The sequence below is a fragment of the Pseudorasbora parva genome, chromosome 15 (genome assembly GCF_024679245.1).
Source record: "Pseudorasbora parva isolate DD20220531a chromosome 15, ASM2467924v1, whole genome shotgun sequence".
Taxonomy (NCBI): Eukaryota; Metazoa; Chordata; class Actinopteri; order Cypriniformes; family Gobionidae; genus Pseudorasbora; species Pseudorasbora parva.
In genome coordinates, this window is record NC_090186.1 from 39,928,739 (window position 1) to 39,953,535 (window position 24,797).

The 24,797-nt window shown below is 40.0% G+C and overlaps 2 protein-coding genes across 3 annotated transcripts in view; both read right to left on the reverse strand.

Annotated features, from left to right (window-relative positions):
• Position 1: 1 nt before the first annotated feature.
• trmt6 (tRNA methyltransferase 6 non-catalytic subunit) lies at positions 2–7,819 on the reverse strand. The gene is made up of 12 exons (XM_067418072.1): positions 7,741–7,819; positions 7,525–7,637; positions 6,218–6,348; positions 6,028–6,137; positions 5,598–5,689; positions 5,418–5,501; positions 3,900–4,024; positions 3,446–3,771; positions 2,122–2,207; positions 1,720–1,822; positions 1,385–1,471; positions 2–503 (listed from the first exon to the last, which is right to left on the reverse strand). Exons 2-12 carry the CDS (start codon positions 7,632–7,634, stop codon positions 315–317), a joined length of 1,443 nt encoding a protein of 480 aa, XP_067274173.1. The 5' UTR covers positions 7,635–7,637; positions 7,741–7,819; the 3' UTR covers positions 2–314.
• Positions 7,820–9,009: 1,190 nt separating this feature from the next.
• Positions 9,010–24,797, reverse strand: part of fermt1 (FERM domain containing kindlin 1) — a 28,481-nt gene continuing 12,693 nt past the window's right edge. For both annotated transcript variants that reach the window (XM_067418706.1, XM_067418708.1), the window contains exons 5-15: positions 24,331–24,520; positions 22,216–22,318; positions 15,572–15,679; positions 13,572–13,703; positions 12,989–13,038; positions 12,571–12,695; positions 12,381–12,487; positions 11,030–11,254; positions 10,780–10,904; positions 9,824–9,965; positions 9,010–9,740 (exon numbers count right to left, since the gene is read on the reverse strand). In XM_067418706.1, the coding sequence (XP_067274807.1) occupies positions 9,567–9,740; positions 9,824–9,965; positions 10,780–10,904; positions 11,030–11,254; positions 12,381–12,487; positions 12,571–12,695; positions 12,989–13,038; positions 13,572–13,703; positions 15,572–15,679; positions 22,216–22,318; positions 24,331–24,520 (1,481 nt within the window). In that variant the 3' untranslated portion in view covers positions 9,010–9,566. The remainder of the gene's footprint in view (positions 9,741–9,823; positions 9,966–10,779; positions 10,905–11,029; positions 11,255–12,380; positions 12,488–12,570; positions 12,696–12,988; positions 13,039–13,571; positions 13,704–15,571; positions 15,680–22,215; positions 22,319–24,330; positions 24,521–24,797) is intronic.

Here is a 24,797-nt window from a genome sequence, read left to right on the forward strand (position 1 = left end):
GTTTACCTTAGTAATGATTGACTTAACTTTATTGTGAGCAAAGTTTGGTTATTTGCCAAGTGCAGAGGATGGCGAAAAAAGTAAATGCATGTTTACTTCCCCCACATCTTGCAAAAAAAATGTATAAATAACTATGATGGGAACATTCTGTAGTTCTTAAATGCAAATCTTGACAAAAATAAAATAAAATAAACTAACAATAAAAAGTAGACTTTCAATAATAAAGTCGTGCAACCATACGGAGAATAAAGCACTGCTTGAATGTGTGAGTCACGCTGATTTGGTTTCTTCTCACTCAAACAAGTTAAACTAAACTAATTGCCTTGGCCCGAGCTGTCACAAGATGAACTAATGTGATCCAGTTTCAGCCTCTTGGCGGCAGGCTCCTCTGATTTGTGCTGATTCCTAGCTCTGGCAGCGTCTGTAGCGACTGTGGTTCCGGACAGCAGATACCCTCCACCTCCACTCATGAGCAGCACTGGATGGGTCCGGTTCGGCAACACCTGGAACAATGATGCAGAAGTCATCAAAGTCCTTCTAGGGGTGGGCGGTATGACCCAAATCTTATTTCGCAGTCTTATATAATAGTAATTGTATAGCAATTTAGCTGCTGGAAGTGCAACAAAACATTTTTATACATAAATCAATATGCCAATGTTTGGAAACCCCAGAGAATTAAATGCATCACAAATGTTTATTTTTATATGAAATTTAATTTCACTGCCATTCAAATGTTTGGGGTTTGTTTATGTTTTTGTCAAAAAATACAGTAATAACGTGAAATATCATTACACATTTATTCCTGTGATTCAAAAGCTGAATTTCCAGCATCATTACCACACACCCACACCCACACCCACACATATATTTATTTATATATATATATATATATATATATATATATATATATATATATATATATATATATATATATATATATATATATATATATATATATATATATATATTTTTTACTAATGCATTGTGTTGAGGATTAATAGAAAGTTTAAGACATTTATTTGAAAAAGAAACTTTGTAGTGTTGTAACGTTCTTTAATGTCTTTTTTTAAAATCAAGTGATTTCATCCTTGATGAATAAAAAGTACTAATTTCTTTCTTTGATTTTAAAAATGTATTAGTAAATGTTGAAATTAACATTACCCAAGATTAATAAATATTGTAAAAGTATTGTTAATTATTAGTTCATGCCAATTAAAAACTGATGTTACCTAATGAAAGGTTATTGTAAAATGTTACCAAAAAAAACATACTGATCTGAGAAAGTAGTGTAAAAAAAAAATATTTTAAAATAATTCTAAGCTTGGCATTAGAGAGCAAACCCACCTGTGCAAAATGAATATTGTTCATTGAGATGAAGAGTTACCTGGTAATGCCTGAGCCAGGAATCTGTTAATCTGAGACTGATCGCTCCTCCTTCTTCCCTGAGCTTTGTGTAGCACTCAATCAGAGGCTGGCCAAAAGAGATCAGATAGTAAGATAGCTGGAAGCATTAATCACAACACTTGACTCTAGCTGAATATGCAAATCATTTTAAAGCGATGCTATACCCTGGTCATATGGTATTTTTTAGGCATTTGGAGAGCTTGACAATAACCAGAAACCAATTCTGCTAAATAACCACTTTTGTGTTCTACAGCATGACGATTATAAAATCTTAATTTTTGAGCGAACTGCCTCTTGTTAAATCAATCACTTTACCTCTCTGTACTGGCAGTACACAACGAACGGCCGTGATGGTGCTACGAACTTCAGCAGAGACATTAACACGGGACAAGGGTGGAACCGACTAGCAATCACCAACCTGAAACAAACATTCATTCAGCGTCAGCCATTATTAATCAGGAGGATCACTGGAAGACCGCAAGTCAGCTTAAGATCAATACAAAATATGGCATTCGACTCTTCAATATTACAATACATCATTTACATGCACATTCAGCCATATGCATTACATTTTGAAATCATACACAAAATGTGCACTTCTTCATGTTATAAACTACCAGGAGATAATAAAGGGCTGGACAATAGACTTAAAAATAACATTTTAGTGACGTATCAAGAGGTGGATTTTTTTTAGCTGCTAACGACACAGAAACATACCCATCTGCATTTCTCCCCTCCAACAGAGCAGCAGCTGAGGCCAACTTCTTCCTCTTCTCCTCCAACTTCACCTTCTTCTCTTGAGCCTGTAAGGTTAGAACGGTAAATACAATTAAGTGTGAAATGAAAGAAAAACTTAAGACATTTTTACTACCCTGAGTAGTTTAATTTGCCAACTATATATGTTTAACTGTTTGTGTGTGCGCTTTTCTTCACATCTCAATTCACACATTTCACCTCAAGCTGTTCTTCATTTAAATGTTTGTCTCCTTGGTAACCAATTAAAATTTTGAAAATACTTTACTGAGGGCAAAACAACAATATATATATATATATATTATATATGTATGTATATATTATATATATATATATATATATATATATATATATATATATATATATATATATACACACATACATATATACATACACACGTTTGTTTTGTGAAATGTGGGGTCATTCCATAGGTGTAATTATTTTTATACTGTACAAACCGTATTTTCTATTCCCTTACACTGCCCCTACCCCTAAACCTAAATCACAGAAAACATTCTGCATTTTTACTGCATTAAAAAAAAACCTCAAAACCTCATCCTGTAAGATTTATAAGCATTTTGAAAAGTGGGGACATGGGTAATGTCCTCATATTTCACCCTCTCCTTGTAATACCTATGTCATACCCATGTCAATATACACATTTGTGTCCTCATATTTCACAAAAACATGCCCACATATGAGTTCAGTTTTAAAAGTAATCATTAATATTTATAAAATGAAAATGGTTCCCTATTTTAAGAAGGAAATGTTGGGTTGAGATGGATTTTTTTGTTGTTGAAAAAAATAATAAATGTATTTAATAGATATATTTAGGGCTGCAACTAATGATTATTTTAATAAATTGATTAGTTGGTAAATACTTTTTTCAATTAAAATTATCAGATAAAAAAGTGGTAGAACATGGTTAATTTTTTTAAGGGTATGTTTGTGCTATACATTATGTGAAAAAAGTTATGCTAAACCCTAATGCATTTGCATGTTTTGGGCCCTTGGATCATATCCTTTTCCCGCATCAGCTCACTCCGTGTCCAATCTAGATACATGATTCATTTTCATAATTAAAATATACTCATGTTTTAAAATTGGTCTGACAACAATACAATCTATACAAAGCAAAAAGAGCTAATATTAAATGAAGGCATGGAAATGTTTCCAAAATCCTCAAGTTTTTAAAAAAAGTTTTATTTAACACGCAGGCACGCACAAATCCCTGGAACATAACAGTAGTTGCAGAAACACCCAAACATGACATGATGTAAACTCTCACCCTCTGTTCTCGCAGTTTCTCTCTCTCCACTCTTCTAATTTCTTCTTGCGGGTCGACGCTGACCTCCATACTCTGAGATTCTGATTTCTTCTCCTCAAACACACCTGAGCTTTCCTGAGAGGAGTCAGGCCCACCGATCCTGCTGCCATTGGCCTGAGAATCTGTTTCCTTCTCAGACAAATCCAGGTTTCCCGCAAGCAGAGCGTTAACTTTGCATAAAGGGAACTCATGTAGTGTCTCGTGGAAGTGTGACGGAAAACCGAAGCTCTCCATGCCGGCTCTTGTAGGCCCTCCACCGGGATACATCTGAACCACTGAGCCAAAACCTGAGAAAGGAAACATTTAGATCATCAGCACAGTGTAACAGTAGTCAGCTGATATAGGATTTTCAAGGCATTGTTTGAAATTAATAGTATATGAAGATAAAACAGTGAGAAGTAAAGTTAGAGATTACCTCCCATTCTCTCCATCACTGAGCCCAACACAAGACCAGCACAGGTCTCAAAAACAATGATTTTACTGCCAGCGTGGATGTTACCCAGAGTTAATATCTGAGCCAACGTGTCGTACCGCAGGTGACTAAAAGAGTGCAAAACATACAATACACTATAAATGCTTGTGAAACATTCAAATGACGACATGTTCTAGTACAGGGTTCAAGCTAAACATGAATTAAATCATAAAAAAATGCTATGTAAAAGGTTTTTAATGTTTTTTTTATATTTATACATATTTAAAATAAACATATACATATATTCAAGTAAATGTTTTTAGGTCAAAGGGGTTCAGATGACAAAACTTATCATGGAAAAATGGGCGAGTGTAAGGATTTGAGTGAGTTTGACAAGAGCCAAATTGTGATGGTTAGACGACTGGGTCAGAGCATCTCCAAAACTGCAGCTCTTGTGGGGTGTTCCCGGTCTGCAGTGGTCAGTATCTATCAAAAGTGCTCCAAGGAAGGAACAGTGGAGAACTGGAGACAGGGTCATGGGCGGCCAAGGCTCATTGATGCACAGCGAAGACTGGCCTGTGAGATCCGATCAAACAGACGAGCTACTGTAGCTCATATTGCTTAAGAAGTTAATGCAGGTTCTGATAGAGAGGTGTCAGAATACACAGTGTGTTGCAGTTTGTTGTGTATGGGGCTGAATAGCTGCAGACCAGTCAGGGTGCCCATGCTGACCCCTGTGCACTGCACGAAGCGCCAACAATGAGCATCAGAGCTGGACCACGAAGCAATGGAAGGAGGTGGCCTGGTCTGATGAATCACGTTTTCTTTTACATCACGTGGATGTGGTTCGCTTACCTGGGGAACACATGCACCAGGATGCACTATGGAAAGAAGGAAAGCCTGTGGAGGCAGTGTGAAGCATTGGGCAATGTTTTGCTGGGAAACCTGGAGTCCTGCCACCCATGTGGATGTTACTTTGACACGTACCACCTACCTAAGCATTGTTTCAGACCATGTCCACCCTTTCATGGAAACGGTATTCCCTGGTGGCTGTGGCTCTTTTAGCAGGATAATGCTCCTGCCACAAAGCAAGGAATGATTCGAGGAGCACAATAAGTTTGAGGTGTTGACTTGGCCAACACCACAAATTCCCCAGATCTCAATCCATTCGAGCATCTGTAGGATGTACTGAACAAACAAGTCTGATCCATGGAGGCCCCACCTAGCAACTTACAGGACTTAAATGATCTGCTGCTAACATCTTGGTGCCAGATACCACAGCAAACCTTCAGGGGTCTAGTGGAGTCCATGCCTCGACGGGTCAGGGCTGTTTTGGCAGCAAAAGGGGGACCAACACAATATACACAATATCATAATGTTATGCTTGATTGGTGTACATCAAGTATACCTAAAGGAGTACTACCGGTAAATAAGAAACAGGAACCATTTCAGGCAACATGTGGGTTTGAAAATGGCATGAGGGTGAGTAAATGATGACAGTAGTTTTTTAAAATCCCATACCATATTTTCCCTGGTTCTCGGCCGTGATACATCATGGCAAGGAGTCGAGTGGAGGGTTTCAGGACTGTTATGTCACTCTCGTACCTGTGCACATCAAGGAAAAATACTCGTTAACAGTTTGATTTTCTGAGTGATTGATAAAATATGAAATACATTTTTTTATCAACTGTTGCAACTCACTTTTTCTTTTTCTTCTTTATGTATTTTGCTTGAGCAAATTCAGTTTTGTCCTTGAATGTTGTACTGTTGTCTATGAGCTGCTGAACAATCTCCTTAAACGCACATGAAAGGACACGTGAGAAAAACGTCTCACCTAAATACCTTCTATACGGGTGTGAATAACATCACAAATTGTTTAGCTTGCTGTCAAGTGTGCTGATACTTTTCTAAGCAACTGGACTTCACCAGTTCAAAACATTTCACCAGCGAATGATTAAACGGCAAAAATCCCAAAGGCTTACACTGAAGGACCAGATTTATATTTGGACTACATTCATCCTTAGAAAATGTTGCTATGTTCTTACAGCAACAGCTCTATGTGTGGCTACATTCACGTACAGTTCAGTTATATACAGGAGTGACAATCGTAGTCCTTTACGTGGGTACATACCTGTCCCTTTAACCCTTGCTCTTTCAGTGTTTCAATATCATCTCTGGTCAGTTTTTGAGATCTGCCATCATCCACTATATGTCTGTTATCCTGGCCTGCTTCCTTAGAATCTATGACAGGCGAAAAAGGAGAAATGTCAGTGAAAAACGAAATGAATACAAAGATAAACACAAATCTGTATTATGATTACCTAAAGAGTCTCCTGCACGTTTGACTGCCTTGGGTTTGAGTGAACCGCCAGCTTCGATTTCGAACATGGTCCCGTACAGCTGCCCAACCACATTGTCCAAGAAGAACCACTGCTTCTCAAAGATCACTTTCCTAAAACACACAATACACAGAATGTCAAACTTAAGAAACAGAGATGAACATGAGCACTTAGAGGGATTGTTTACCCAAAAATGAAAAACCCTCATGTCGTTCCAAACCCGTAAGACTGACTCAAATGAAGACATTTTTGATGTAATCCAAGAGATCTCTGACCCCTCCATAGACAGCAATTTAATTAACACTTTCAAGGTCAAGAAAGGTAGTAAAGACATCGTTCAATCCTCAAATAAAGATTCAAACGGTTATGAATGAGTGAATCGGTCAATGATTCGGATCGCCAGTGTCACGTGATTTCAGCAGTTTGATATGCGATCCGAATCATTGATTGATTCACTGATTCACAACCATTTGAATCTTTATTTGAGGTTTGAACACAAACAAGGAAGAGAAGACAATGCTGAATAAAGTCGTAGTTTTTGTTATTTTCGGACCAAAATGTATTTTCGATGCTTCAAGAGATTCTAATTAACCCACTGATGTCACATATGGACAACTCTGATGATGTTTTTATTCCCTTTCTGGACATACAGTATAGTGTGCAATGCATACACTTGGATACGCTATCGGACTAAATTTTAAAATATCTTAAACTGTGTCTGAAGATGAACGGAGGTCCTACGGATGTGGAAAGACATTAGGGTGAGTCATTAATGACATAAATTACATTTTTGGGTGAACTAATCCTTTAACTTAGAAGCAACTAGACTGTATTTACTACTTCAACAGCATAGGAGACTCACACAGACATAGAGATATTGTGCACAAAAAGTATCCTTGTCGCTTCATAAAATTAGGGGTTGAACCACTGGACTTGATTTTGTCCATGGGGCATTGTTTGAATGGTTATGGTTTGCTATTGGTTGATGTCAGTGACAGGTCCCCTTTATTTCAGAATAGTAAAAGATGAATTAAAAAAAATTATATGAAGTCTAAAAGTTTGTGTCATGTCCTCCTTTCGCAGATTAATGACAACGAAAGCAATACATATCTAATTATTTTCCTATGTTAACGTTTCTTTGATTAAAATGTTTAATGTAGCCATTTTATGTGCAGGTTTAATTCGTTTTCCCATCATTTTTAGGTGTACACAAAGCCTCAAGCCATTGAACCTGCAAGACTAACCATATAAATAATAATACACATTTAATACAAAGTTGTTCAACTCACTTTTTATTCTCCACCTGCACTGATTTGAAGACATCTCCTCTCTTCAGCACTACATAATCTCCGTAAATTATTGGGCTCTCAGCATCACTGTCATTTACACACTCCGCCATTTACTGTAATCAACGTGGATAAAAATCGTTTAAAACCTACTAGTTCACACTTTAACAAACCCAAAAGCAAAAGTGGCAAATTAAGCAAACAAAACAGTAATTTTACACTAGCTATGTTTCCGCACGTGTGTTGTGTTCTGTCACTTCCTGTTCGTACTTCGGAGAGGCCAGTTAATCGAGTGCTGATTTCGAGAGCCACAGTCAGGAAGACTAGTAAATCACAGATCAAAGCGATTTTAGTCAGGTAAAAATAAACGTCTAGCCTACATTTAATATATTCCTATTTTTAAGTGAACAAACCTCACATTGGGTTTATACTAATAAAAACTACCTAAACGTAAGCTACCATGGTTGTCTGACATGTACAATGATGAATGACTATTTCATGGAATTATCTCTTTATAAGTCTATTTATCATTAGGCTACTAAAATATCAATACTTCCAACATAACAGTGCATTAATTGCATAAAATATACAGTTGGATCATATTTGGTTCTATTATTCAAAACTTATCGCTCATTTATAAAAAATATTTAACATATTTAATTATTTATTTATCATTACTAAAATATCAATACTTCCAACATAACAGTACATGTATTGCAAGCTCTGTGCACAGTATGTAAAATATACAGTTGGATCATGTTTGGTTCTATTATTCAAAACTTATAGCTCATTTTATATTTTATTTATAAAAATACCTCATATTCAGCACTCGTTGACTATATGGTTTGTACAATCATAAATAAAACAGCCATTAAGTATTCTATTTCAAGTATGCTAAATTATCAGTATTAATTATGAAATTAAGACAAAAGTCAAAATCGGACCTCATAATGGAAGTAAATATTTATTTAGGCTATTTTAAGATTTCCAAGCCAACACAATGAAGAAACACATTTTTTTTTTTTTTTTTTTTATGAACAATTGTGCTGATTTCGAGAGCCACAGTCAGGAAGACTAGTAAATCACAGATCAAAGTGATTTTAGTCAGGTAAAAATAAACGTGTACATTTAATATATATTCCTATTTTTAAGTGAACAAACCTCCCATTGGGCTTATACTAATAAAAACTACCTAAACGTAAGCTACCATGGTTGTCTGACATGTACAATGATGAATGATTATTTCATGGAATTACCTCTTTATAAGTCTATTTATCATTAGGCTACTAAAATATCAATACTTCCAACATATTTGATCATATTTGGTTCTATTATTCAAAACTTATCGCTCATTTATAAAAAATACCTTCAGCACACGTTGATATAGTTTGTACAATCATAAATAAAACAGCCATTAAGTATTCCATTTCAAGTATGCTAAATTATCAGTATTAATTATGAAATTAAGACAAAAGTCAAAATTGGAAGTAAAGATTTATTTAGACTATTTTAAGATTTCCAAGCCAACACAATGAAAAAAAAAAACTATTGAAAAGGAACTTTTTTTCTCCAGAAAACAAGCCAAAAGTCCCTATATATTTTGGTGATGAGTTTAATGTAAACTCATTTAACATCCAAAAAGTGAACTGTAAAAACACTTTAATAGTACATAACTTCAAAGAAAATGTAATTATGTATAATGGTAAACTGGCAACTCATTTAAATCCAAACTCCACCATAACCGTATACTCTTTATCTATTACACAAATTCATGTATGGAAATGTGCACTGTAAATTATGCATATTGTTCAGATGCAAAACAACAACTCATAAAGATGTGAAGAGTCAGCAAATGTATTGCTTCCGCTCCAAAATATGGATTGAATAATCCGATTCATTTTATTTTTTGAGCACAAGGCTTGTGTATGTCTTAATACAAATATAAAACAACTTTGGCAAATGTAAAAAAAAAAAAAAAACACTATACAACTTGTTTTCCTGCACCACTAAGGGCCATGTCAGAGTCCTGACGCGCTGACATGAGGTCAGTCTTGTCCTCCCGTGAGTTTGTGGAAGAGTTCTTCATCTAATGTTTCATTCTGGTCTTTTGAGCGTGTTGAAAGGAAAATGTATCCTCCGATATACTCGTGAACCACTTTGCAGTCGCAGCTCTGGCAGGAGAACGCAATGGACACGCTCTGGTCAAACTCAATGGCCACCTGTAACACAAATAAACACTCAAAAAAGTAATCTTTGCACCAGCCACGTGGGTTACAAAGGTAGTTTGAAGCATTTTATTCACCTGTTTAATCTCCCAGTTGACGTTCCATTGTTTAATGCTGGAGAACCTCCAGGTGGTCACAGGCAAACCAGTTGATATGTCAATGCGGATCAGCCTGTTGTAGGAAACTCCCAGGAGCTCATCTTTCTTGCTCCCTCTGAATCTGTGGCACACAAACGACAAAGTGAAATTATTTTAATTTTATTTCATGTTGAAAGGGCTCAAAAACCATAGTCAGACTTGAGTAATACCAGGCACAACTCATCTGTAGATCAGCAAAATGACCAGAATATATATAATAATATTCAGCATGTGTTTGAATAATTCAGTGACTATATAGTTTGTTTAAAGTATCTGTATATTACATTTCAAGCACCAAAAATGGTCAGTACTTGATTATGAAATTGACAGATTGGAAAAAATTGACCAAGTTGGACCTCATAATGAAGGTGGACATAATCAATGAGAACAAAATAACAATTGAAATCGGCAGGACAACGCTATCTAATCCCAATCTAATTTAATTTTTAAAACAAGCCAAATGCACTTGGACATTTTGATGATGTGTAAATGTAAACACACTTATTATATGAAAAACTGTAAAAAGCACTTAGTACACAACTTCAAAGAAACCTAATCATATACCTGAATCATATTTGATTATTGACAGAAAGTCAAAAATGTACTGCACAATGAAACTGATGGTAATCATGTAGGCTATTTTCTGATTTTTCAGTCAACATACTCAATGAAACAAAATTACATCATAAAATATTTCAATTTTAAATAGAAAAACAACTCAATACATTTTTCAGAAAATAAGCCTAGACATTTTGATGTCATTTAAAAAACTTTATGGACTTTATTAGTACACAACTTAATTATAATTCAAGGTTGGAGGCCTCAAATCCATACTTAGCCTTAGTATGTCCCTAAAAATGCATAGCACAAATCAATCTGTTGTTCAGCAAAATTACCTGACGATATAGTACTTGATGCCAAATTCGGGCAGGGACTGCCAAGCTTGGATAAAACGCATTTTAGCCTCCATGAGGGAAAGCTGGGAAATATTGTGATGGGCCTCCAAGAGCCGTGTGGTCAGCTAAAATAAGAAGAGGAAATATACACTTTGCTATTACTGTGACAGATCTCAGATAACCAATGATGTCATGGCATAATGAAAACGAGCCATATTCTGTCCATTCTGTGTCGAGACTGTAATTTCACCTGTTTGGTCTTGTACTTCTTTGCATATCGGGGAGAAACGAAGCACTCGGCATTCATCTCCATGGACTCTACGTCAGGCGCTGCCTGGCCAGGAGGGGGCGCTAGACTCTTCATCTGCAGGAACGACTGGATGTTCTTCACCTCGGTGCGGTACGAGCTGTAAGCCATCGTCTTTCCTTTAGAGGCCAAGATACAGGCAGCTTTCCACTTGGCGTACTGCGTTTCCTGTTTGCATTTATTTTAGCAGAAAAAAATTAATAAATGCAAACCCCAATTTAAATGCTCATAAAGCTGCTGATTGTAATTTAACCCTGTAAAGACTATGACTAAAAATATGAAATAAAAGTCAGAAAAATCTATTTCTAGGTGGTTCATTGAACTTATGTATGCATATATATTATGACAATGTAAAATAACTATTTTCTATTTATAATTTATTTCTGCAATGCAAAGCTACATTTTCACAATCATTTATCAAGTCTTCAGTGTCACATGATCCTTCAGAAATCACTCTAATATGACGATTTACTGCTCAAGAAACATTTATTATTATTATTATTATTATTATTATTACTATTATTATCGATGTTGTGCTGCTTCATATTTTCTTGGAAGGCATACACTTTTTATATTTCTTTTTAGGATTCTTTGATTAGTAGAAAGTTTAAAAACAGCTTATATTTGATGGCAAAACCTTTTGTACCATAAATGTCTTTACTGTTTAACTTATGATCAATTTAATAAATCCTTGCTGAATAAGTTACAATTTTTTTTTCTTAAACTTACTGATCCCAAACTTTTGAACTTTTTGAGCATGTATAAACTATTTTAAATTGACTTAAGGTAAAGAGTAGTTTATTGAACCTTAATGAAATTTTTTTTTTTAAATCTGAAAACAGTTTGCATATGTTTTATGTTTTGTATCATATTTGATATATCAGGCTTTTATAGTGAGAATATACATTTAATAAAAAAAAAATATATATATATATATAATTACAAAAATGCATTTAAAATCCAGCTGTCACTCTGTTTCTCACAATAATACGTCTTAATAATATCTTAATAATATGATACTAAAAGCATAGTTTTAACATAGTAGGGAGTAAACATATAATGCAATGAAATAAAATGATGATTGAGTGATGATCAAATAAATGTTCCTCGAAGGCCTGATGCATTATATTTCACAATTTAACACCTTTCTAAAAAGTTTCCTCAGTTCTGTAAATGTTTATCATGAAATAGTTATAACAATATAACAGTTTTTCTTACGTTTTACTTTATGAAGAAAATTAAATAAAAACACATGTGCCACAATCTGCATATAAAACACAAATATAAAACTCACATTGTCACAGCGAATATAAACCTCGTTCATTCCGTCAGCTGCTGGCAATAACAGCTTAAGACCGAACTTCCTCTCGGTGACGTTGACGTCAGGAATCACTTCACACCCTGTACGATTATTGATATGCATTATCCCGCTGATGCACTGGTCATATTAAAATGAATGATCTTCTCTCTGATTGGACGCTCACCTCGTAGATGGAGTTGCTCAATGGGCTCTTTATTGGCAGAGTCTTTGTTTTTGAAATAGGAAATGGTGGTGTCCCTAAAAACAAACCAGTACTCCTTATACGGCTTTAACGTCAACCGTTTGGGCCTGTAGAGCAAAAAAATTAAGAGGTAAGTAAATATGCACTGTATAGTTATTGCAGATCTTGAAAGGTAGATAAAGTACTGTTTTGTACATAAGACCATGGTCTATAAATATGCTATCGTTCAGTACTATGGTATGCATCTAATTGACATTATTGTATTATCATCTGTATCATAGTCCTAAGATTTTCTTGAATTACATGACCTTTTTACACCTCAAATAAACAATTTTTCAAAAGATTATTTGTTAATTATTTGCTTTGCTTTCAAAGAAAATTGGAATAACCTTAAACTCACCTAAACAGTTTAAGTGTATCTTCCAGCTTTGGAATATCAGTGATATCTTCCTGGAAAGAAAAGCACAAGTTCATATCCATAAATTATTCACTTAAAAGAAGGCTGCATTTATTTGATCCAAAAATATGAAATATTTTTACAATTTAAAACAGATGTTTTCTAGTGGAATATATTGTAAAATGTAATTTCTTCCTGTGATCAAAGGGGAATTTTCAGCATCATTACTCCAGTCTTCAGTGTAACACGATCCTTCGAATATAATGAATTTTTTTAATCAATGCTAATATTTTTTTTGGAAGGTGTGATACATTTTTCTGTGATGAATAGAAAGCATTTTTAATATACCATAAATGTATTTACTGTCACTTTTGATCAATTTAATGCATCCTTGCTGGATAAAAGATTATTATTTTATTTTATTTATTTTACTGACCCCAAAATTATGAATAGTTATATATAAACAAGCTTAAATATCAGCCAGATTCATTCCAGATATAATAAACTGTCTACTATACCAGGTAACCTAATATCAGTCATAAAGACAACATCTTCCTAATCATAATGTCATAAAAATCCCAGATACCAGGATCTTATCAGCGTTTCGTCCTTCCAGGGTGGATTCTAAGTTTGAGAGCGCAGCCTCGACTTCATCAATCTCTGGTTCATTGGAATTGGTCAGTGGCTCCGTTGACAAGGTCAGTTTACAGATGTGATACTGGAAAAGATTTTACAAAAGTATTTTACATCTGAAACCCCACTTAAGATGCATTGCAAAAAATAGCACCCATAATTAATTAATTAATTAATCAATGTTGGTAAGTCAATAACAGTTCAAAACACTGAAAAATTCTACACTTATCCTTTAAATATGGTTAAATACAAATAGCACTATAATGAAGACTTCTTAGTAAAGAACTAATTAAACTTTACTACATTCAGTTTACATAATGCATGAGGTAGGAGTTTGAATCAATCCTTTTAGAAACAAATAATGTGGGAAAAAATCTGTGCAAGCATTATTCTGTCATCTGATATTGACAGATGACCCCCCCCCCAGGCATGTATCTCATCATCCTGCATTCAAAACAGATTTTCCCTCCGATTTCCCTTCACACACTGATTACAGCACAAAACCTCAGTGTATGTCTGACTATCTGCAGATACAGATACTTCAGTTTGGTTTATTAGTGCCATGTTCACCTATACTTTACCTCACTGCGTAACTGAACGCTGTCTTGTGTTGTGGAATGAGGAATTTCACATCCTTTGTCCTCAAAGTAAGTAATCTTAAAGCTTCAGGTGAGAAAGGGTGGCACTAAAGAATTGACCGTTACTCTACACCATTCAAGATACATGTCATGACGCTAATACTATATATTAGAGCATACTTGTCAGATGAGCCAGTCTGTTTTATCATAGTAAATAAAAACTAAAACCATGAAAAAATGTTTTTGTCTCTATCTGAAATAAAATTGTATATATATATATATATATATATATATATATATATATATATATATATATATATATATTTTTTTTTTTTAAATGCATCTTAACTTGATATACTAAAAGAAAAAAGACTAAAACTATCTAAAATGAAAATGGAAAAAATAAAAACTAATGCAAAATATTAAAAAACTATGATAGTGGAGCCAATGCCTGTCTGCATAACTTTTTTTGCTTTCTGTAACTCTGAAATAAATAATGAATAATAAACAAAGCTTACAAAATATGTTCTAAGATTTTTTTTTTCTAACATTCCCATTTAGTTATGGAGACATTATATCTGAACTTCCCCCAGAAAGTTCAAAAAATCTAGTTTAAAAACATTTTTTTGGTTATGCAAACATTAAGGGAGCGTTCCATTTTAACATTTTACAAACATTATGGGAACGTTACTTTTGAATGAACATTCTGATACAAAAAGTAACTTTTAAAAAATGTTAAATGAACATCTATAACGTTTCAGAAAAAATGTTCAATGAATTTTGTATAAATACCGTTCTGAACATTCTGAGAGCATTTTTAAAGGAACTGTATGTAAGAAATGTATTTCAATTAATCATAAAATGGCCCTGATATGTCACTAGACATTAAGAAATCATGCTCATTTCAAATACTTATATCAATGGCAACAGTAGTCCGGCCAAGATATTGTCATCTAAAAGTTGTTGTTGCAGCCCTCAACTGATGTTGATGTTGACATGTTGTGTTTTGGCCTGAAGCTCCGCCCTCCACCTATCTACCAATCACGAAGTCAGTAGTGTTTGGGCATCCGGGTTGCCAGATCTGCTCTAGTTACCACAGCTGCAGCTACAAACGTTCCTGCTGGATCCTGCAGCCAATCTGGCAACATCGAGTCAGGGGGGAGGGGGAGAGGGAGACACCGCTCTACAGTCATTTTAAAGTGATTGCAGTACCAGTTTTGGCCACAATCTTACATACATTTCCTTTAAAGACCAGATAACTAACTCTGAATGGACGTTTTATTAACATTACTGGAAGATTGTTTGCTCAAAATTATGAGAGAGCTTTGCAAAACGCCCCCTGTTAGCTGGGGAGCTGAGAACAGGTGTCCTGTACCTGCAGAGATGCAAACATGAACATCTCTTCTTCAGTGCAGTCGATCTCCTCCAGCAGTATCGCCCATCTGGCCTGTTCATACAACTGTGTGATTCTCACTGCATCATACTACAAGAAGAAAAAGACCATTGCTGATTTAGACATATCAGGCCATTTAACATTGTCATCCATAAACATCTTACTATATTATGCCTTTGGCAAAGTCTTGATTTTGTTTGGGGAGTCGACCAGAGTATGTTTCATGCTTGAATGTTCAAAAACACACACATCACTTTTTACAAAATTTACATTGGTGCAGCTCTTCTCTTCCCAGTCTGTCTGTAACGCTCTGTTTAGTCCCAGCCCCTCCTTCCGAAAAGTGCAATGTGCTCTGATTGGTCAGCTGGACCAGTGTGTTGTGATTGGCTAACTGTTTTGAGTGACTACAAGGGCCAGATTTACTAACCGATTTACAAACCCTCATTTGACATTAAAAACTACTGCCAGGAAGACATGCAGTGAAAAATTAGCGCTGAAAAGGTGTGGACACAGTCATTATTGTGGCTGACCTTATTGCATATACATTAGTAGGAGTTTACCTTTCAGAAGCAAAATTTATGTGAGGAGAGTTTGTAAATTAATCACAGGAGGTGATTTACTAAGGTTTGTGCTAGTCAATTTACTGACGTTTGTGACATTATTTACCACCAAATACAGCATGTTTTAAAGGTGCCATGTCTAAAACTTGAGGTAAAAATATCTGTGGCAAGGGGGGCGTGGTTCAGCGAGGTCTGCAGCGGGAGAGAGGGCCACGGGACGAGCGGTAAGTGAGTGGGTTGGACGCAGATTAATAACACCTGTCTCTTGTTCTAGTAATGAGCGCGGAGACGGGATAAAACACCAGCGGAACCGGAGACCGAGGAGAGAGAGAGTCGGACTGTTGATGCACAGAGACCCTGAGTATACCGGAAGCCGGAAGTGCGTGACCCGGAAGTGATACAGAGACTGAGCGATATATGAGAAAAAGACACACGAGGAAGTGTGCACGTTTGTGTTTGAGTGAATAATAAATAAGCATCAACAGTCCTGCCGACCCCCGTGTCCTCTTCCTTCCTTACCTCATCGAACTCGTTACACTGGTGCCGAAAACCCGGGAAGGAAGCAGGACAGAGCCGCCGCCATGACAACGCCCTCCGCCTCGCCATTTGCGGAGATCATCACCTCCCTCGCGGTCCTCCACCAGGAACATCACAAGGCATTGCTGGACCTTCGGACCGAGCAGGAGCGCCGCTTCGAGGCCATTGTCCAAGGCCAGCAAGAGGACCGCGAGCAGTTCCGGAGCTGGATGGACCGGGAGGTTCGCGCCGAGGCCGCTGGGCGGGCCAGCGCACCGGTGCACGTGCCCCTACAAAAGATGGGGCCGGAGGACGATCCCGAGGCCTTCGTGGACCTCTTCCAAAAAGCCGCGGAGGCCTGCGGGTGGCCCCGGGCACAGTGGCCGGTGCGCCTCATTCCACTGCTATCCGGCGAAGCCCAGGCGGCCGCGCAACATCTACCGGTTGCGAACCTCCTGGACTACGATGATCTGAAGCGGGCCATTCTTCAGCGGGTCGGCCGGACCCCAGAACAACACCGCCAGCGTTTCCGCTCCCTGGAGTGGGGCGAGTCCGGTCGACCCTTCGCCTTGGCCCAACAGCTCCGGGACGAGTGCCGCAGATGGCTGCTGGCCGGCGGCAGCGACGTGGACCATGTCGTCGATCTGGTGGTGCTGGAGCAGTTCATCACTCGGCTCCCCAGGAAGACCGCCGAGTGGGTCCAGTGCCACCGGCCCACGTCGCTGGAGACGGCCATCAATTTGGCGGAGGACCACCTGGTGGCGTGCCCGGGGGTCGGCGCACCCCCACTAACTTCTCCCTCTCTCTCTCCCCCTTCTCTCTCTCTCTCTCGACCTGTCCCTCTCCCCAGGTCCCGCCCTCCAGGCCCTCCTCGCGTTTCCCCCAGAGGCCGGGGTGGGATGGGCCCTGGACCGTCTGGGAGTTCGCGGGTCCCGCCCAGGGGGGCGGGGCCGCTGGGGACGGGTAGTGACTATGGATCCGGTTCCGCCCCCTATCCGCGCTCAGCCTCCAACCCACTCCCCGCCGCCGGGGCGGCGGGTAGGCCTGGGCTGGCCTGCTGGCGGTGCGGTGATCCGGATCATTTTGTGGACCGATGTCCGATGATGGACATCGGAACAATGATCCGGATCCCGGACGTCCAGCGGACCACCCCCGATCAAGCAGGAGAGTACCAAATTCCTGTAAGTATCAAGGGGGGTACATATCAGGCCTTGGTGGATTCAGGATGTAACCAAACCTCGATCCATCAAAGCCTGATTCAGCCTGGGGCGTTGGATACAAGCCGCGTGGTTAAGGTGCGGTGTGTGCACGGGGATGTGGTGGAATATCCGGTTGTCCCAGTCACGATACAGTTTAGGGGGAAAAAGCATAGTGTTGAGGTGGCGGTTAGTCCCCACCTCCGGCATCCGCTAATTCTGGGGACGAATTGGCCCGCCTTTTCGGCGTTATTGGGGTCGTTGTGCGCGGATGCCGCTTGGGGAAACAAGGCTAGGAACGGGGCGGTGCGAGTGCAGGTTGGCGAGGCTGATACGGGGCCCTTGGGAACAGCTTCAGAGGAACCGAGCGGGGTTGAGAGACTGATTCTCTCGGACCGCGATGACTTCCCTCTGGAGCAGTCTCAAGACGAGACGCTAAAACATGCGTTTCAACAGGTCCGCACCATCGACGGTCAGCCCCTTCAACCCGCATTGCCCGTCACGTATCCTTATTTTGCCATAATTAAGGATAGGTTGTATCGAGTGACCCAAGACGCTCAGTCAAAAATGGATACAACCCAATTGTTAGTACCAAAGAGCCGCCGGGAAATGCTTTTCCAGGCGGCTCATTCGAACCCGATGGCGGGCCACCTGGGACAGGCGGCCACGCTGAATCGTTTAATGACCCGATTCTTTTGGCCAGGCATTTATGACAATGTGCGCAGGTGGTGCGCGTCTTGTCCTGAATGTCAGTTGGTGAACCCACTGGCCGCCCCAAAAGCGCCATTGCGCCCTCTACCATTAATGCAGGTCCCCTTCGAGAGAATTGCGATGGACCTCATCGGGCCATTAGAACGATCCGCACGCGGGCATCGTTTTGCGCTAGTTATCGTGGACTACGCAACACGATACCCGGAAGCAGTGGCTCTCCGCAATATCTCGGCGAAGAGTGTTGCGGACGCACTGTTTCGTTTAATCTCCCGGGTGGGGATTCCGAAAGAAATCCTCACTGATCAAGGCACGGCGTTTATGTCACGCACGTTAAGCGAATTGTACGGATTACTGGGCATTAAATCCATTCGAACCAGCGTCTATCACCCACTAACAGACGGCTTGGTCGAACGATTTAATCGCACTCTTAAATCCATGATCCGTAAATTCGTACAAGAAGACGCCAAAAATTGGGATCGGTGGTTAGAACCCCTCTTATTTGCTGTGCGCGAGGTCCCGCAAGCCTCCACGGGGTTTTCCCCCTTCGAGCTTCTCTACGGGCGTCAGCCACGGGGGGTGCTGGACGTCCTACGAGAAACTTGGGAGGAGGGGCCTTCGTTGGCCAAAAACGAAATTCAGTACGTCATGGACTTGCGAACAAAACTCCACACATTGGGGCGGCTATCTAGGGAGAATTTGTTGCAAGCCCAGGACCGCCAGAGCCGGTCATATAACAGGGGTACTAAACTGCGCAAATTCACACCGGGAGAGAAGGTGCTCGTTCTACTCCCAACCTCGAGCTCAAAATTAATGTCGAAGTGGCAGGGGCCGTTTGAGGTCGCACGGCAGATAGGAGAGCTCGATTATGAAGTGATACGATCCGATAGGAACGGGGCACGTCAAATATACCACCTCAATCTGCTGAAAAAATGGAATGAGGTGGAATCGGTGTTGTTGGCAACGGTGATCGGGGGAGAGGATGATCTCGGGCCAGAGGCGAGCATTAAAGCGCAATCAGTCGCGCTGGCCCCTGGGGGAGATCACCTCTCACCGTTACAACTCGCTGATTTATCGAAATTGCAGGCGGAGTTCGCCGACGTGTTCTCGCCCCTACCGGGACGTACCGACTTGATTCAGCACCATATCGAGACCGAGCCGGGCGTGGTAGTTCGCAGCCGGCCGTATCGCTTGCCTGAACACAAGAAAAAAGTAGTTCAGGACGAATTAGGCGCAATGCTCGACATGGGAGTAATCGAGGAGTCCAACAGTGACTGGGCGAGCCCGATAGTTTTGGTCCCCAAAACGGACGGCTCGGTCAGGTTCTGTGTGGACTACCGCAAGGTGAACGCTGTGTCGAAGTTCGACGCGTATCCAATGCCACGGGTTGACGAATTGCTTGATCGGTTAGGCTCGGCTCGATTTTATTCGACACTGGACTTAACAAAGGGCTATTGGCAGATCCCCTTGTCTCCATTGTCCAAAGAAAAAACAGCTTTCACCACGCCGTTCGGATTACACCAATTCGTCACGCTTCCTTTCGGCTTGTTCGGGGCACCCGCAACCTTCCAGCGACTCATGGATAGGATTTTGCGTCCCCATGCTGCATATGCTGCTGCGTACCTAGATGACATAGTGATTTATAGTCACGATTGGCAGCGGCATATGCAGCATGTGAGGGCGGTCCTGAGGTCGCTGAGGAGAGCGGGGCTCACGGCCAATCCGAAGAAGTGTGCGATTGGGCGGGTGGAAGTAAGGTATCTGGGCTTCCACTTGGGTCATGGGCAGGTGCGTCCCCAAATTGATAAGACTGCCGCAATTGCAACCTGTCCGAGGCCCAAGACCAAAAAGGAGGTAAGACAGTTCTTGGGGCTGGCGGGATATTATAGACGGTTTATACCAAATTATTCGGACCTCACCAGCCCTTTGACTGATCTTACTAGAAAGGGGCTCCCAGATACGGTCCAGTGGACGGAGCCGTGTCAACAGGCTTTTACCCAAGTAAAGGCTGCCCTATGTGGCGGGCCGCTGTTACACTCCCCTGACTTTTCTCTCCCTTTCTTGTTGCAGACTGACGCGTCGGACAGGGGGCTGGGCGCAGTCCTGGCCCAGGAGGTGGAGGGGGGAGAGCGGCCGGTGCTGTACATTAGCCGCAAGCTCTCCAAGAGAGAAGCTAAGTACAGCACCATAGAAAAGGAGTGTTTGGCCATCAGATGGGCCGTTCTCACCCTCCGCTACTACCTCCTGGGGCGGGAGTTCACTCTCTGTTCGGACCACGCTCCTCTCCAATGGCTCCACCGCATGAAGGATACCAACGCGCGGATCACCCGTTGGTATCTGGCTCTTCAGCCGTTTAAGTTCAAGGTGGTCCACAGGCCGGGTGCTCAGATGGCTGTGGCCGATTTCCTCTCCAGAAATGGGGGGGGGGGGGGCTGCAGGCCGGACGGCTCCCCGGCCTGAGTCGGGCGGTGGGGGTATGTGGCAAGGGGGGCGTGGTTCAGCGAGGTCTGCAGCGGGAGAGAGGGCCACGGGACGAGCGGTAAGTGAGTGGGTTGGACGCAGATTAATAACACCTGTCTCTTGTTCTAGTAATGAGCGCGGAGACGGGATAAAACACCAGCGGAACCGGAGACCGAGGAGAGAGAGAGTCGGACTGTTGATGCACAGAGACCCTGAGTATACCGGAAGCCGGAAGTGCGTGACCCGGAAGTGATACAGAGACTGAGCGATATATGAGAAAAAGACACACGAGGAAGTGTGCACGTTTGTGTTTGAGTGAATAATAAATAAGCATCAACAGTCCTGCCGACCCCCGTGTCCTCTTCCTTCCTTACCTCATCGAACTCGTTACAATATCCAAAAAAATGACCTACACGCATCAAAAGAATGAGAAGAAATAAGGGCGATGATGTCATTAAAAAAATGTCAAGTTATAGTGCTGCAGAGATATCAACCTTAATTAGGAGTAGCATTACTTGCCCCGGCCTGACAGGTATCGTAATACCAGTCTCGGCCATGGGAGGCGGTATGCGGCAACATAACCACCAGCCAACCTGGCGTACTTAAACCTGATGTCAATCGTGTGGAAAGTACAGCCCACTACTTCATTTCAGTTCAGGGAAGAGAGTGGACGGATGGCCGAAGCCCTTGGCCCCTTAAATGTATCTGATATGATAAAAATAGCTGCTTTACCTGACCGGAAATAGCGGAAGTGCGGGTCCCGTCCCGTCATAATAAAAGTCCCGGTACTCACGAGCCGTTTAGAATAGGCGCCCTCCAGGGGACGAAAAGTTGCGTAGTGCACCTTTAAACCATACACTAATTTGCGCTACTCTTGGTAGATTGTTGAAATGGAAATCTAGCTGTGTCTGTGTTCTTTCATTTGCGCATCGTCCGTGGATCATGCCAAGAACTTTACACTCCCATCAGCACTTTTATGGGATTGTGCTCTCATACTAATTTGCCCAGTTTAGTAAATCTGGCCCTTAGAGAATAACTCCCTTTAGACTGACTTTGTGCTTTGTAATTTTACAGACCTTTTTCATGCTCAAACAACCACATTACACACTAAAGTAAGATGAAAATGTAAAACAGCATAAGTCCTCTAATATATAATGTGGTATAACTGAAAGGAAAGGTCTCTCACCTTTGGGTTGAGGTCAAAGAAGCAGTGGTACTTGAATCGCAGCAGGAGTCTGTCGTTTTCCTGAATTCCCTGTTCCATCAGCGAGCGAGAGGAATCCAGCCACCTGCAGACCAACATCTCAGTTAAAATACACACATTCAGTGAAGATCAATAAATACAGCAATATATTAAAGTCTACATGACAATTCTTATTTTTTTATGGAATAATGCAGTATTTATTAATGATTTAATCATGCTTTTTTTATTTTTATTCATGTGCCGCATAATCTTTCTAAAAAAAAACTCCCTTCCCTCTTGGAGTGACATCTCTTCATTTCTCTGATGACAGGGCAGGACAACCTGTCACTCACACGAGATCAACCAATAGCAAACCACAGCCATTCAACCATCCAATCAACTCCTGATGGACAAAATCAAGCCGGCCTACATTTTTACTCATTCGAGAAGCCGTTTCGCTTAGATAAATGTTACAAGAGTGTAGAAAAGATAATCACAACATCTGTTTCATGCCAACTTTAAAGCAATTAGTTAGTCAAGGTCAAGGCATGTGTTACTGTGATTTTACCATAGTAAATGAATGTTTTTGGGAATTAAATAAAATAGAGCTTGTAAAAAACAGTTGAAAGTGCAATATGCTAAAATAAATGTTCAATACATTTGCAAAAAATAATGTATACATTTAAAAATAGTAAATAGTTGTAAACTATGTATCAAGGTGTGTGACTATTGTTACGGCACTGAACACGTGTTCATGTTGAATGAATGTCCAATCAGATTTTAGAAACAAAACTACATGTTATAAATTGAAATATGAAGATCTATTAATAAAGACACTGAAGGTCTCTATTTCTGGTACAACACTATCATTCAAAAGCTGAAAGAAATTAATATTTTAATTTAATTTAATCAAAAGTGACAGTAAAGACATTTATGATGTTACAAAATATTTCTGCTTCAAGTAAATACTGTTCTTTTGAACATTTAATTTCTGACAAAATGTAACCTGGATGCCAGCCGAACTTAGCCCCGCCCACATTTTTTTTTAGGTCGGGCAGTTCGGTCTGGCCTCGCTCCATAGAGGAGTAATTATCCCCAAACAAAAGCTATTCAGACCAATGAAATCATCAGGGCGGGCTTTAGACGATGACGGACAGATGATCAAGAGTAACGTAATCATCACGTCATCAAAGGGGCTTGGATTATATTTGCTCGAATACTAAACGGAGAGCTTGTTTGTATATGCATCACCTTCACAATTTCTCTCAAAAATTATGATCATCTTGGGTAAGTACTCTGTGTATCATTTTATTTTTTTACAACACCGGCAAAGATTGTTTATTCCAGCACGCTGTGCAGACAGGGTTGCCACAACAACAATTTTTTACAACAAAACCCGCCAACTACTAGCCCTAAACAATAGCTTCTCGGGGGGTTCTCCGGGGGAAAAATGGCGTTTGGGGGGTAAACCGTGCGTTATTTTGGCAAGGTTGCCTGCTAAAATTCGCACTCATGGGTCTATATATCACATAATAGTCGTTTCAACCCGCGGACATGGAAAACAACCCGCGGGGAAAACGTGGACTTGGCAACACAGTGCAGTTGAACTCTGTTGACATTTGACAACTTGCGTAATGCGTCGCTTCGTTGCTCTGATTGGTTGTAGGTCTGTCCAATTGAGGTCTTTCCTGGTTCGGTTGAAACACGCTCCATAATCACAGCCCAATGGAGCAGTTTCAGACTCATATTCTGACTAGAATTGAGTATGACCACGTCAGGCTAGACAAAATGTATCGGTTTCCACAAAAATATGAAGCAGCACAACAGTTTTCGATATTGATGATAATCATATATTTTCTTGGCCAGCAAATCATCATATTAGAGTGATTTCTGAAGGATCATGTGACACTGAAGACTGGAGTAATGATGCTGAAAATTCAGATTTGACCACAGAAATTAAAATACATTCTAAAATAGATATTTTATATTTAATTTTAAATTGTAAAAATATTTCACAATAATACTGGTTTACAGTATTTTTTATCAAATAAATGCAGCCTTTGTGAACATAAGACACTTCTTTTAAATGGTAAGTAAATGTGTATGTCTATGTCTTACCCAGCATTAATGGCTGCTTTATCATCCATAGTAAGAGGCTTGTACAGTTTGGCCAGTTCCTCCGGTGGAAGATTGGGCTGGCTGGTCGTCAGGGGACTATCTCCAAACCACAGACTGGTGGACGATGCAGGAGAGCCGCTCTCCGGGTCATAGGTCGGAGTCATAGTTTTACTGTACAGACCAAGTCCTCCTGTAGAAAGTATAAATGTAAACATGCCAATCATTATTAGTTTAAAACGTACACATTTATTTATTTAAACACAGCTGTTGCTAATTATCTAGATGCAATCTATAGTATTTTCTAAAAACAAAAATGCATATTAAAGTGTTTAAACTTGTATAAAAGGAAATATTCATTCATAAAAACATGTTTTTTTAAATAATACTTTTTTATCTGGAAGCGCAAATACATGATGCTTTCGTAATCACTGTGCATTTAGTCTGAAATGTAAACTTTATTTACATAT